General features: G+C 36.0%; 1 protein-coding gene across 1 annotated transcript; it reads right to left on the bottom strand.

Moving 5' to 3' along the window:
* Positions 1 to 703: 703 nt before the first annotated feature.
* LOC114364652 (uncharacterized) lies at positions 704 to 10,952 on the bottom strand. The gene is made up of 4 exons (XM_028320876.1): positions 10,785 to 10,952; positions 4,266 to 4,388; positions 3,071 to 3,224; positions 704 to 777 (listed from the first exon to the last, which is right to left on the bottom strand). Exons 1-4 carry the CDS (start codon positions 10,872 to 10,874, stop codon positions 704 to 706), a joined length of 441 nt encoding a protein of 146 aa, XP_028176677.1. The 5' UTR covers positions 10,875 to 10,952.
* Positions 10,953 to 12,710: the final 1,758 nt, after the last annotated feature.

The raw sequence follows: 12,710 nt of genomic DNA, 5'->3' as shown, positions 1-12,710 counted from the left end.
CAAGCAGGCATTAGGATTTGAAAAAAATTAATTTTGGTCCGTCAGCTGGCTCTGAGGAAAAAGGAAATAAAACGCAATAACTTCGTTTTACTCTGAATAAAACTCAAACATTTATGTTACGCTTATTTAATTCACTATTCCGCTATCATAAATTACGAACAATTTAATAATGCAAAAAGCTGCAGACCCGACTTTAAGATTAGATTTTTTTTAAATTTATTTTATAAAATAGACTTTATGTGAGATTAGTTTTTAATATCACTAACCCTTAAAGTCCTTAGACTTATGTGAAGGCAATTTCTGATAATAAATCTTTCTTTTCTGTTTAATTTCCGTCCAAGAAGCGGGGCTATAAAGTTGTCATCTATCGAAGTTGTAAGTTTGAATCTCACCAGAAGCAGTTTTTCATTTCAGACAAGCATATTTGCGAGGGGTTACGAACGAGAGGTTAACTGAACTATCAATATTGTGTTTAGGTACAATAATTACTAATATTTAAAAAAACTGAATATGGATAATTTCATAGGTGCCATATTATTCTAAGAGTTAGTCAGTAGATTTTCTGCATAAATAAAAAGAACTTATGTAAAAAGTAAGGTAATAACAGTATAATTTATTTAGACTTTATTTGTCGCTGAAAAATCAAAAGGCCAATAAAAGAATTATAAAATAATTGTAAGTAAAGATTTAATGACTTTTTTTATCAAATATTAACCTTTGTGTTGCTTAGTATCCTCTTGCGATGACTGTTCACCACCATTATGAAGTACACCGTCACTGGAAACATTAATGAAGGTCAGATTCAAGGATAAGGCGGTTTACAGCAAAAATAGGCTTCTTTATAAAGAATCGGGCTAAGGAGATTATCTTAGAGATCCTATGAATAATGACATTCATGCTTGTCGTGGCGCTTGAGGGATTATGGGCAGGTACCTACTATTGCTTAAATTGTATAATTAAATGATCAATATATGTAAAATCTCATATTGCAATACCATGTAATTCAGTTCACTTTCCTTCATCAGCCGGGGTAGGATGCGCGCCGTAATAAAATGTTATCGACGATTTTAGACTACACAATGTATCGTGCAAAATCGATAAAATTGCCGCGATAAAAGATTATCGTGGCGCGTATCCTGGGCCTATACTATAGTATTAGGAAAGCAACATTTTAAACATTTTCAACCTTGTCGTCACAGCATAAAGTTCAATTTAATCTGCATGGTTAATAAACATAGCATTCGTAGTTCGTTGTGTTCGTAGTCTCGTAGTCGTGGTCGTAACTATGGTAGTTTTCAATCAGTTCTTTTTAAGTAAGAAAAAATGTTCTGATGTGGTCTCTTTTTAGGGTTCCGTAGTCCTGACAAGGAACCCTTATAGATTCGATATGTCTGTCTGTCTGTCTGTCCGAGGTTTTGCTTGGAAACTATTAGCACTAGAGAGCTGATAGCTGAAAACTATAACGGTTAAGATAGATCAGTTAGTTTGAGTAATAGTCATTTAACTCATGTATTATAAAATTTCTTAACTAATAAAAATTCCTTAGAAGAAAATATTAAATGTGAATTTAGATGAAGTAATTGCTTGCTTCTGAAATATATTTAATTGTGGTAACGACGGACAACTACGGAACCCTACACTGCGCGTGGCACGACACGCACTTGGCCAATTTCTTAGATGTTGACGTTGTTGGCGTATGGACGTCGATAGAAACGTTGGACGCTACGTCGTACGACACACATAAGAGTTTAATAAAGAGACCGTAGACATGAATATTGAATATGAATGGTGATGAATACTGAGTAAAATCACCCGAAATCTTGGAAATTCAAGTACCTACGTAGTAACTTTATCTTTAGTCGTGTCAATTTTTGGGTCTGTTAAAGATTTTTTTGGTGCATTTTGCGTTCAAATACACTTTTTTCTACTATTTTTCATTATTAACATGACGAATCCTGTACAAACTTATCCTCAATTTCATCTTTTTAAGACTAATTTTTGCGAGAAAAGCTAGCCTAAGCCCGCTTCCTTTGAAGGATCGTTGATCCAATTATTTGCGTGAATTTCGGGGATTGAGCCCGTGCCTAGTTTTCTGATATCTTTATAATTTAGTTTATTAGTGAAACAGCAACACCGATAGAGGAGTGAGACTAGCATTTATATTACCTACCATCTGTTTTGATAGTCGAAATATTAAAAATCGTGTCATTAAATTTCTGAAATTGTCACCTTGTTGGGTTAATATAGTTAACAACGAACTTACCTAGTACACTTACCTATACATTGGCTCGATGGAACTACACGTGATACAAGAACGGTACTACAAAATAATTAACCATACATAATTACAAACAAAGTTGCTGTACCAGTGTGCCCTGAAATATAAGTTCGTGACTAACATTTCAGCGAATGCACATACTAGCCGCTACCAACTAATTGTACTTTAATAGTTTTAGAAAATGGCGACACATTTTGCGCCAGTGAGCTTTGAAATTAACTTTAAATCTATTTATGTCTCTAGAATATGGAATGCCCTTATGAATGAATATGTATTAAATTAATAAGACTGCTACTGATTCTAGATAAGTACATATCACGTTTCTTGTGCTTCTTTTGGATTGATTTTTCGGATGAGCCCTGGCAAAGGTCAACCGGAGCCCCGGGGCTCACAGAACTCTCTTTGTGAATAGCAAGTTTCAAGTAACTTCCGTAAGTTCCAAACACATTGAAATATTGTGTTTTCTATCTATAAACATATGTAGGTATGTATTTACAAAAAAAGTATTTAAGTATGTTTGTATAGGTTGTCTAGTACCCTTAGTTTAAGATTTGCTTACGCCCGTATTCAAAAACATTCAACTATGTCTCACAGTGCGCGTGGACGCACAGGGTGACACACCAACCAATCACAGAGCTCTATTCAACGCTGTACGTTCGATTTGCTGCTTCACTTAAGCAAGTGTCGTTTATGAATACGGGCGTTAGTTTGGGACTAAGTGAAGGCGCAGTGTATGTCCAAAGATAATAAGATGTTTATTTATTTTATTTATTTAAATTTAGTGATACTCACATACATACCACAGCATGCCGAGTAGCACCACAAACACCCTGTTTCTCTGCTTTCGCGATGTGAACACCAGCGCCAGTAAAATCATCATCATCATCATCACTACTACGAAGATCAGCGCATACCATAGCCATATTGAGCATAGAAGTACATCATCCTGGAAACAAGTTCTTCAAGTAAAAATGATGGCTGAAATTAATCAATCTACACAAGAAAAGTATCATGATTAAAATATTATAAGCTAGGTTTTGCCCGTGGTTTAGTTATTACTAACAACCATTCGTTCATCCATCCTTTGAAAACTTCACGTTAATTTAACTATTATTGGCTCTGTGCACGATTACAGCGCCAACTAGCGTCCACAACTTTGAGGGCTCTGTCACATTGACATTTAGGTCGTATATTTGTGAAAAAATATCGAAATGAAAAAATAACAAATATTTTCGACTAATAAATTGTTGTGATACCACGATTTGGGTGGAAAAAAGGTTTTGAAATCATTTTGGTCATTCATATCAAATGAGGTAAGTCCAAAAAATGTGTTTAATTTTGATTGTGTCAGGGTTTGTTTACTTCATTTATAGTTGTAGTTTTACAGTAAAACAAAAAGAAAAAGCTACTTTAACGGTTTCATTATATAACAGTAAATATATTTAAATGTTCCTGTATCGCTAGTAATAAATTAAATATCGTTTTCAGATCGAAATGAGTATTGTTTTGAAGACCGGGTTTGTGAGTGTTACAATATCAAATTCCAACCACAAACCGTATTTAAAGGAAAGTTGTTGGTATTGGCTGGACAAGTCCGAGATGTAGAAGAATTCAGAACAAAACAAGGGCAGAGTTCAATAATTCACGCTCTCATCATAAGGCAAACATCTGTGCACAACAACTAATGTGACTCATTTTTGTACTACCACGTTGTATAGTCTAGTTATTTCCAAATTGTAAACGGCTATTAAACCAGCCCTATCGAAATACAGTCCACTCTTTTATTTAAAGTTCCCAGTAGGACCCTTTTCATGCGATTAATTAATGATATAAAAATGTGTTATGTAGAATCGCTTTGCCATTGACAGATACATCTGATGGCAGAGCTTACATTATTTCTACTTTTGACCACCATGAGCGCTGCGATAGATTATGTTACCCCCACCTAGTACTTCGCACCCAGCGAATAGATGGAACTAGATATTACCTTAATTAGACCAAAGAACAGCACAATGCTAGACGCGAAATACAAAGCCACCAAAATCCAAATGGTGACAAGGAGGTAACTGATGGGCAGGAAGAAGGAACAGCCGTACGCCATTGGATGTACCTGAAATAAAAAATAAACAGTTAATGATAAAAAGAACTAAAAACTTTTGAAGTTTTCTTACTATTATGCTATTACACCATTTTTGAAAAATCTTCAATAAGCACTAAGTCAACACATAAAGGCGCAATAGGCCTATTATAATGATAAAATTTTATTACTAATGCTCACACGACGAAAAATACAAAAGACATCATATTTTGTATTTTTCGATGTTCAATTTTATTGGGAAAGACCGAGTGAAAAATGGCGCGTATATTTTCTTCTTCTTCTTATTTTGTATATGGCCAGGTCTGGGATGTTACGGCCGCGCGCTGACCTGTCCACATATTACAGAGCGGTGTAGGTACGCATACGGTACCTACGCATTTTAAATTAATTATGGGCCGATTTTTCAATCGTCAGTTAACTTTTATCTAAAGAATAAACTTGTCATTTCGACATATTTCCCATACTGAAAATGTCAATGTGCCCAACTTATTTCTCAGTTAAAAGTTATCCAACGATTGAAAAATCCGTCACAGACTCAACCGGTCACAGACTCAACTGGAGTTTCATTTCCCGCCCCCTTCGTCTCGCTCTCCCGCTCGCGCTGCACCCCGCATCGCGCCGTGCCGGCGTACGGTTTTGAGGGTCCGCACGCAACCCAAGACCGTCCGGCACAATGTTATTGTGCGAAGCTGTCTTCTATGGACTCATTATTAATTGTTTTAGCTGAATGGACAATCAAATAATGTGTATTGGTACTAGCGACCCGCCCTCGATTTGCACATGTAGATATTATAGGTACAAAATTTTAACAAAATTATAAAGATCATAAATTTAAAAAAAATCATTGAATATAGAATTTAGGAGCCTATTCAATACAACCTATAAAGTATTATGTATGTAGTAGGTAGATTATTTTTCTCATTTAAATATGCTTCAGTGCTTTACCTCTTTTTGTTTTAAGCCAATCTACTAATTTTCATCATAAGAGATCGATCAAGCCATTGCCATTCCAATATCCATTCCCTTTTGTGTTTTAATATAAAGAGTCCTTTCTATATTAACTAGGATATTGTATCCGAAATGTCTGTTAATAATGAACCAGTTCAGAATTAAGCCAGTGCGTAGTGTGGCCTATAATTGCTCCGTCGTCTGGAGATTATTTCCATCTGGCAGCAGCGGGCTTTGTCGGCCAGATTAGCCGATTTGCCGGCTCTGAGCTTCGCCCGGGCCACTCATGATAGCGCTCATAATACTTATATTTCACTTGTGACTTTATGAACAAAGTAATTTCTTCTTATTGTTTTTTTAATCATAAAGAACATTCATTTGTTCGTTTCAGCCGAATGACGTCCACAGCTGGACAAAGGCCTCCTCCAAGGATTTCCACAAAGACCGTTCCTGAGCCACCTGATGAAGAACATAATATTATTATATTCTTCGACTAATTTACGTAGGTAGGTATGTATTATGTTTATGAACAAGTGCTGTGGATTACGCGATTCATGCAATGCGCTATTGCTGTACAATTTATAGCATATAAGAACTTTTGCAAAATAGCGGAGCTAATTTACAATAACCTAAAATGCCTTATGCCACAGTGTACCTATGCAAATTTATTCCAAGATAAGCAGCGCCGGTAACACGCGATCGCAAAACTCGCGTTGACAGCACCTGAAATACTGCGGTATATACGGTCTCTTAAGTTTTAAGTTGTGAAAAAAATAAACGGAGCATAATCATTCATGAATGTGTCTGTCTAACAGTCTTTTACAGGTATTTATTAAAAAACTACTGAAAAATAAAACGGTTATAATAGGTAATATTCTCTCAACTAATAAGAGCTTTATTACTTTCTGTTAAATGTTAATTTAACTAAAATGAAAAGACACCAAACAGTTATTTAACCAGGGTTTTAGACAGCTTACTCAAAGTAAAATTTACAAAATAATGAAAACTTGAGACGGACTATGGACGAAAGGCGATTTCAGTAATTTATAATTAGTATACCTAGAAATTCTGTTCTGTTCTGTTCTTAAAGTACCTACAATAATAATTTCTCAAAGCTTCTTCAGATCCTAATCAGTGGGTGTAAAAAGCGAATAGCTTAAAGGCAAAAGGTATAAGGCAAAGGCAGCCACGTGTAAGTGGTTCTCGGAAAAGAGTGAATAAAAAAAAGGATTTTAATTTAAGGCTTTTATATTTTAATTACGATAGACGATTTAATTACGAGTCCATATGAGCTAGAAAATAGTTGACAGTAGCTTATGCACAATAATCACAGTGGAACAAGTACCTACCATAAACTAAACAACGCATGTGCTAATGGCTGCAGCATAACAAAACCATTCAAATATTGATCAGATTATACAGCTCTATCCCGCTAATGACTGCAAAATCCCAAAAGTACTACTTTTGCATAACTAAGTCACGTTTAACGAAGATGGAATATCAAAGGGTCTACTTTGTCAATCGATACATGGAGCTGTCTCGCTCAATACAGGCGTGATCGTATCAGGAGCAAAAGAGATAGATAGAGCTGAGAGTTTGGAAAATAATTTTCGGAGTTGGGCCTTGGTTACGGAACGTATTATCCGCTTATCCTTATTAGCGAAAGCGAATATGACCAATCGTAAAGCAGACAGAAACAGTAGGTCCATGTTTTAAATAACCACGTCTAATTTACAGTAGCCGGCAAAATTTACATAAGCTTAATTAGTACTTAGTTTTGCCATTGCAGCCTCTGTCTGCAAACTAGAACGGATTCTGTAACAATGTGTTTGTTGAAAATGTAAGTTTTCAGAAATAAACAACCTGAAGGTACTGCCAGAGAAATTATAGTAGATAAGATACACATATTATAAGAAACTGTTTGATAATATTTGTGCTTCATTCTATTCGCCTACGCCCTATTTCACTCTCCTACGTTAAAAAAGCGCGTGAAAATTGAGCCTGAATTTACTCTCCCTTACCACACTGTATAACGAAGAAGAGATAGCTAATAAGCGCCTAATTTTGCTAACGAAGAATTACGATGTCTCAGAGTAATCTTCACCAGAAGCAAGGCTCTAAGCCCTAGGAAGGACAGACGACTTTTATGTATTGGATTAAAGATATTGACTATTCTTGAAGTAACTTTTTAAGCAAAGGATACTTAGTGCCAATCCATGTATGGAAGTTGGACCAAGTGCTGCCCAGAATGAAACCATAGTGCATTTTGTTCCTCAGGCCAATACTAATTTGTAAACCGGAGCGCACTGAAATCTATCCCTGGAGTTAAGAGAAAAAAAGAGTTTTGTTTTGAATTATTTACATACAAAATATCATCAATGTATACGTACTACGCATAAGATTTCGCGACTTTGGCATAAAATAACACTCGCTATGTTGAACTTAGCCATACTGCATCCGTATACCCTACTTTAGTACCACTTCGACATTCTTTATAAGCAATCAAGCGCTGTTACAGTAGTTTGGTTAGTTGACAGAAATTAATTATTTCCAAAATGGAGCAAGAATTTTTAGCTTACAATAACTTTAATAATCGATTGTAATACACCAATAAATTGATTTTTTGCAAGGATAGAGAACTAAAACTTCTTGCTTCCTTTTGGAAATAATGAATTTCTGTCAACTTACCAAACAATTAAAACAGCGCTAGATCGTTTATAAAGAATGTCTAATTCGCACTAAAGTAACGTGTACGGATGCAGTATGGTTAAGTTCAATATAGCGAGTGTTATTTAATGCCACAATTGCGATATCTTATGCGTAGTACGTATACATATCGATGATATTTTGTATGTAAATAATTCAAAACAAAACTCTTTTTTTCTTTTAACTCCAGTTATAGATTTCAGTGCGCTTCGGTTTACACATTAGTATAGACCTGAGAAACAAAATGCACTATGGGTTGATTCTGGGCAACACTTGGTCCAGACCCTGGCACTATCCTTTATGTGGTACTGTCAGCATCAAATAGTTAATGACACCCAAAGTAGCCAATAACTTCGCAACACGTCGTTGTTATGGTTGGAATAAGGTTGTGTTATCAACTTTTTGGTCACGAACTGTTTAAGAGCGCTTTCATATTAGGGCGTTAATAGCGCGACAGTAGCGCGGCAGCGGCGTTTTTATAATGTGAAGAATCGGCGTAATGTGCGCACTTCCATATATGCCCATACTGATCAACTGCCCGACTAAACTATCGGCCAACGAAAAATCAATTGTCTGCGCATAGGCTATATGTAAAAGCGCTCTAACGCTGACTGTGTCTATATTTTCACATTAAAAGAAAAAAAAACGTCTAGAGGATAATAAATGCAAATTGCGAAGGAAGCAGATAGAATAACAATGAAACTAGTTGAGGAAACTCGGTTTGTTACGGCAATGCCAGGGAGAATCGTGCCATAAATATATCCGCCACGAATATCCCATCGTTAGCATATTATCTTGAGGATACCGTCTGGAGAGGAAAACCCTCAGGGCGATAGTGTATGAAGTGAAGCCGAAATGGATTCGGCACGAAATAATTATAGCATACTTACTCTTTCATACAAGGTCTAACGCCCGTATTCACAAACATTACCATGAAGTCTCACTGTGCGCGTGGATGCACAGGGTCACACACGAACCAATCACAGAGCTCTATTCAACGCTGTGCGTTCGATTTGCTGCTTCACTTAGGCGAGCATCATTTGTAAGTTACGTGCTGTAAAACGTGTCCAAACTTTCTCGAGTCGTAGTACTTAGACTTGGTATATTGGTCTATTTTAAGCAAGTAAGTTAAAACTTGATTGGTAGCTTGATTAATCACAAGAATATCACAAAGATAAAAAAATAAAAATAAAAGTATGTCGTACCGGCTAACATGTGCCTACTGTCAAGAATCATTAAGTAAAAAAAGAAACCGTAGCTAAAAGGTTACTGGATTAAGTGATATCGTAGCTGGTTCGGTCGGCGCAACTTAAAGCTTAGATAAACGCATTTGGAAAGTTGTAAAATTGAACCCAAATACACCTGTGTATCTTTTCCATAAAACTGGAACATCATAAATTGCGACGCAATAAAGATAACTGATTGTTGGAAAACCTGAAAAGGTGGGCATTGATTTTTGTCCCCCTGCCGAAGTTTTGATTTCCCCTAATCAAATTATCTGCGACCTTCAACGACTTATGATTGATTGAAAAGAAAATGCTATCGCTTCCATATAAATCTGTCTGCAAAGTTGTCGAAGTTTATCAGTGACGTACTTCATTCAATGTTCATTCAGGAACGTTGCTGTGTTTTCTTTGAAAGCTTAAGGTTATTGATCTTATAAATACATTTCCACTGTAACTGGAACAGTGATCCTTAGGTGGCCCCAAGAGTGGGCAGTGGGCAAAACGTAGGAGGGCCACAAGTGTTATTTGTTTGGTAACACATTGGTCCCGACGCTAGCGAGTATTTTAAGAGCAGAGCGTGAAATAGCAGACTTTAAGATGCAGTCTTATGTTTACAGCCACTGAAACTACGTTATGTTTCATAATACGGGTTTAGTTAGTCGAACGTCTGGCATATTTTCTTGAACAATGATTTACCGCAAGCCAAATCGCTCTCTATGCAGAATAGCTGATATGGCGCAAATGGTTTTCGTTTAATCTTCGCTTAGGAAGAAATAATGTTCTAGATTCCTACAAAGTAAAGGAAATAAAGTATTAACGCAGATTTTAAATATCACCAAAAGTATACGCTTATGTGTAACTGATAACAACAAACGACTACACATTTGGAGAGAAACGAGAATTTTATGGTGCTTAAGAAAGTTTATGGACAAAAAGTGTCATACGATTAAGGCCACCACACCAAAAGTAAAGTGTCTGATAATATTATTATGTCTCCTGTATGTATTATTATGTTCGTGTCAGTGCGTCTGAATAAAATCCTAGTACCTATCTCCTCCATTAGTATTTTCAATCTGGCGTTTTATTGGAAAAGGTTTATTTGCCATATCGAGAGTAGTAGTACATCGTAGAGTAACCAGTGCATCTACTGGATTGTGTTGTGACATTCTCGTAATTAAATCTATGGTCAATATCCAATCAAATCTACGGCCGATGCGGGCTCCAACTACTCCGGTATTATAACATTGAAGGCAGATTCTGGTTACCTAGCCTAGGAGTTGCAGCGGTGGCAACAATGGGCATAGACCCGTCTGCCCTCTTCAGAACTTCACAATTATAACGATATTAGCGGCCGCCCGCAACTTCGTACGTGTGGATCCCGTTTTACCCTCTTAGGGGTGGAGTTTCATAAAATCTGTTCTTAGTAAGCACTTACGTTCTAAAAGGAGCACCCATGCTAAATCATCAGTCAGTCCATCAGTCAGTGACCTTCGTTTTTATAAATACAGATAGATTCTTATTAACTCACCACACCAATAGCAGCTACGATCATCGAGCCAGTCTTCAAATCGATCCCAAAGAAAGAGTCCACATTAGGCAAGTCGTCCAAAGCCGTCATATTATTTCAGAAGTATTATGTTCCGGGGAGCCAAACAGCATTTGTAACCGTAGAATTAATAATATTTTTGTGTGTATTTTGCCATTAATATCGCTGTCAAGATGACAATTTCATCTGCTGGTGACAGTATATTTTTTAATGCTAGAAAAACTTTGTAAAATACCTATGCTGAAATGAACAGCTTCGAGCTGGTAAATAGAGACGTCAAAGTTTTATGTCTCTATATTTTCTGCTAAGGTGTTAATAATGTCAACAATTTTTTTCTGCTATGTTGCTTTAGTGCTTTTGGCGACTAATTTGCAGTTGCCAAACTTTTCTTTCATGCTATCCCAAAAACTTTTTGTTGGGAAAGATGTCGTAACTTCGTAAGTAATCGCTGATACTCTATTTCCGTGATACATTTTGTGACAAAGTTTCACACATTTTCTGTCTGTATACCAATAATCCTAATTTATTAGGAACAGAAACCTCCCTATTATTAATTATTAATTGCTGTAGGAGGAACGCAATATTTTAATGTGCATTGTTTGTGAAAATGCTAAAAAATAAGTGGACTTTACCCAGTTAATTAATATTTGGACGTGAATATTCGGACGTTCTTACATTCTTACATCCCCCTACAGATCGGATACGATCTTTTACAAACTGTACAAAGTCGTATTCGTCAACTTTTTCTTTATTAGGTACATAACACATAATATTTGTCACATTTTTCCCACGTAACACTCAACCTTGTAAGTAAGTCGCACGAGCGATTTTTCAATATTTTCCAACCTTGTGACTTTTTATAGGTGCTCGAACGTTTTCATTCAGCGTATTTTTATCGATAATAAAACTATAATATATTTTTTATCTAGAAGCGTAAAGCGTCTTAATGTCTTAATTTTTTGTAAAGATTAATCGGTAAACGATATTTTCAGCGCTTTTAAACGCGACACTTTCTTTAATGCCACCGGTGCGAACGGGGGCATAGGTCTTCAGTAGCGAATAAAGGGCACTTTTTGCAACTGTAAAGAAATGAAAAATTTCTCATGAATGGCTTAACACAAAAGTCGTTTCTGCAAAGGAAAAATGCAATCATATCTTTGTCCATCGTCCCGTGAACCGGCGCTGTCGACGCGGCGAACAAAGGTACCTAAGGTATTTCTTTGGCGCAAATGTTCATTAATCGATCAAATCGATAAATAATCAAAAGTTTCAAATAACACAAGTGGTGATAGGATGCTATTAAAAGTTACAACAGTTTCAATAGAAAAAATAATAATAGAAACGGCAATTTCACAACCCAACTTGAAACACCGACGACCGACATGAATCTCAAAAAGATTTTTTTCTACGAATTTCTGTGTAATGAAAACGCCATCAGTTAAAATAACAGAGGAAAACACGAACTTGTTTCATACTTTAAGTAGGTACCTATTTACAAAACACGTTGTGCTCAAACCATAAAAACATTACTTTGTTACTTCTCCCTCATTTCAAAAGTGAACACCACGAAAATGTTATTTTTGGCCCACGAAGCGAATTACAAAAATAAAAACCACAAAAGAAAAGTTGATTTCGTCGACAAAAACGTGACCCCCATTATATGTAGATATACGAATTCCTTGAAACTTTCGCAACTTTTCGGTGAAATCAAGTGAGCATTATTTTTCCCTCATTTAGGTAAGTACCTGATTTAACGTCTTGTTTTACAGTTTGTTGCCGAGGCGAGTGACGAAATTGCAATCCTATATATGCATGCAATGTTATAACAAATCTTATTAACACTTCTATAAAAACAGGTACTTATCCAGATAGCCTAAAGAAAGGTATAGTTAGACCTATATATAAAAA

The sequence above is a fragment of the Ostrinia furnacalis genome, unplaced genomic scaffold (genome assembly GCF_004193835.3).
Source record: "Ostrinia furnacalis isolate ACB-3 unplaced genomic scaffold, ASM419383v2 OfSCF7455, whole genome shotgun sequence".
In the NCBI taxonomy this organism is placed as follows: domain Eukaryota; kingdom Metazoa; phylum Arthropoda; class Insecta; order Lepidoptera; family Crambidae; genus Ostrinia; species Ostrinia furnacalis.
Note: the sequence above shows the minus strand (reverse complement) of the source record. Positions and strands in the feature narration are given on the sequence as shown.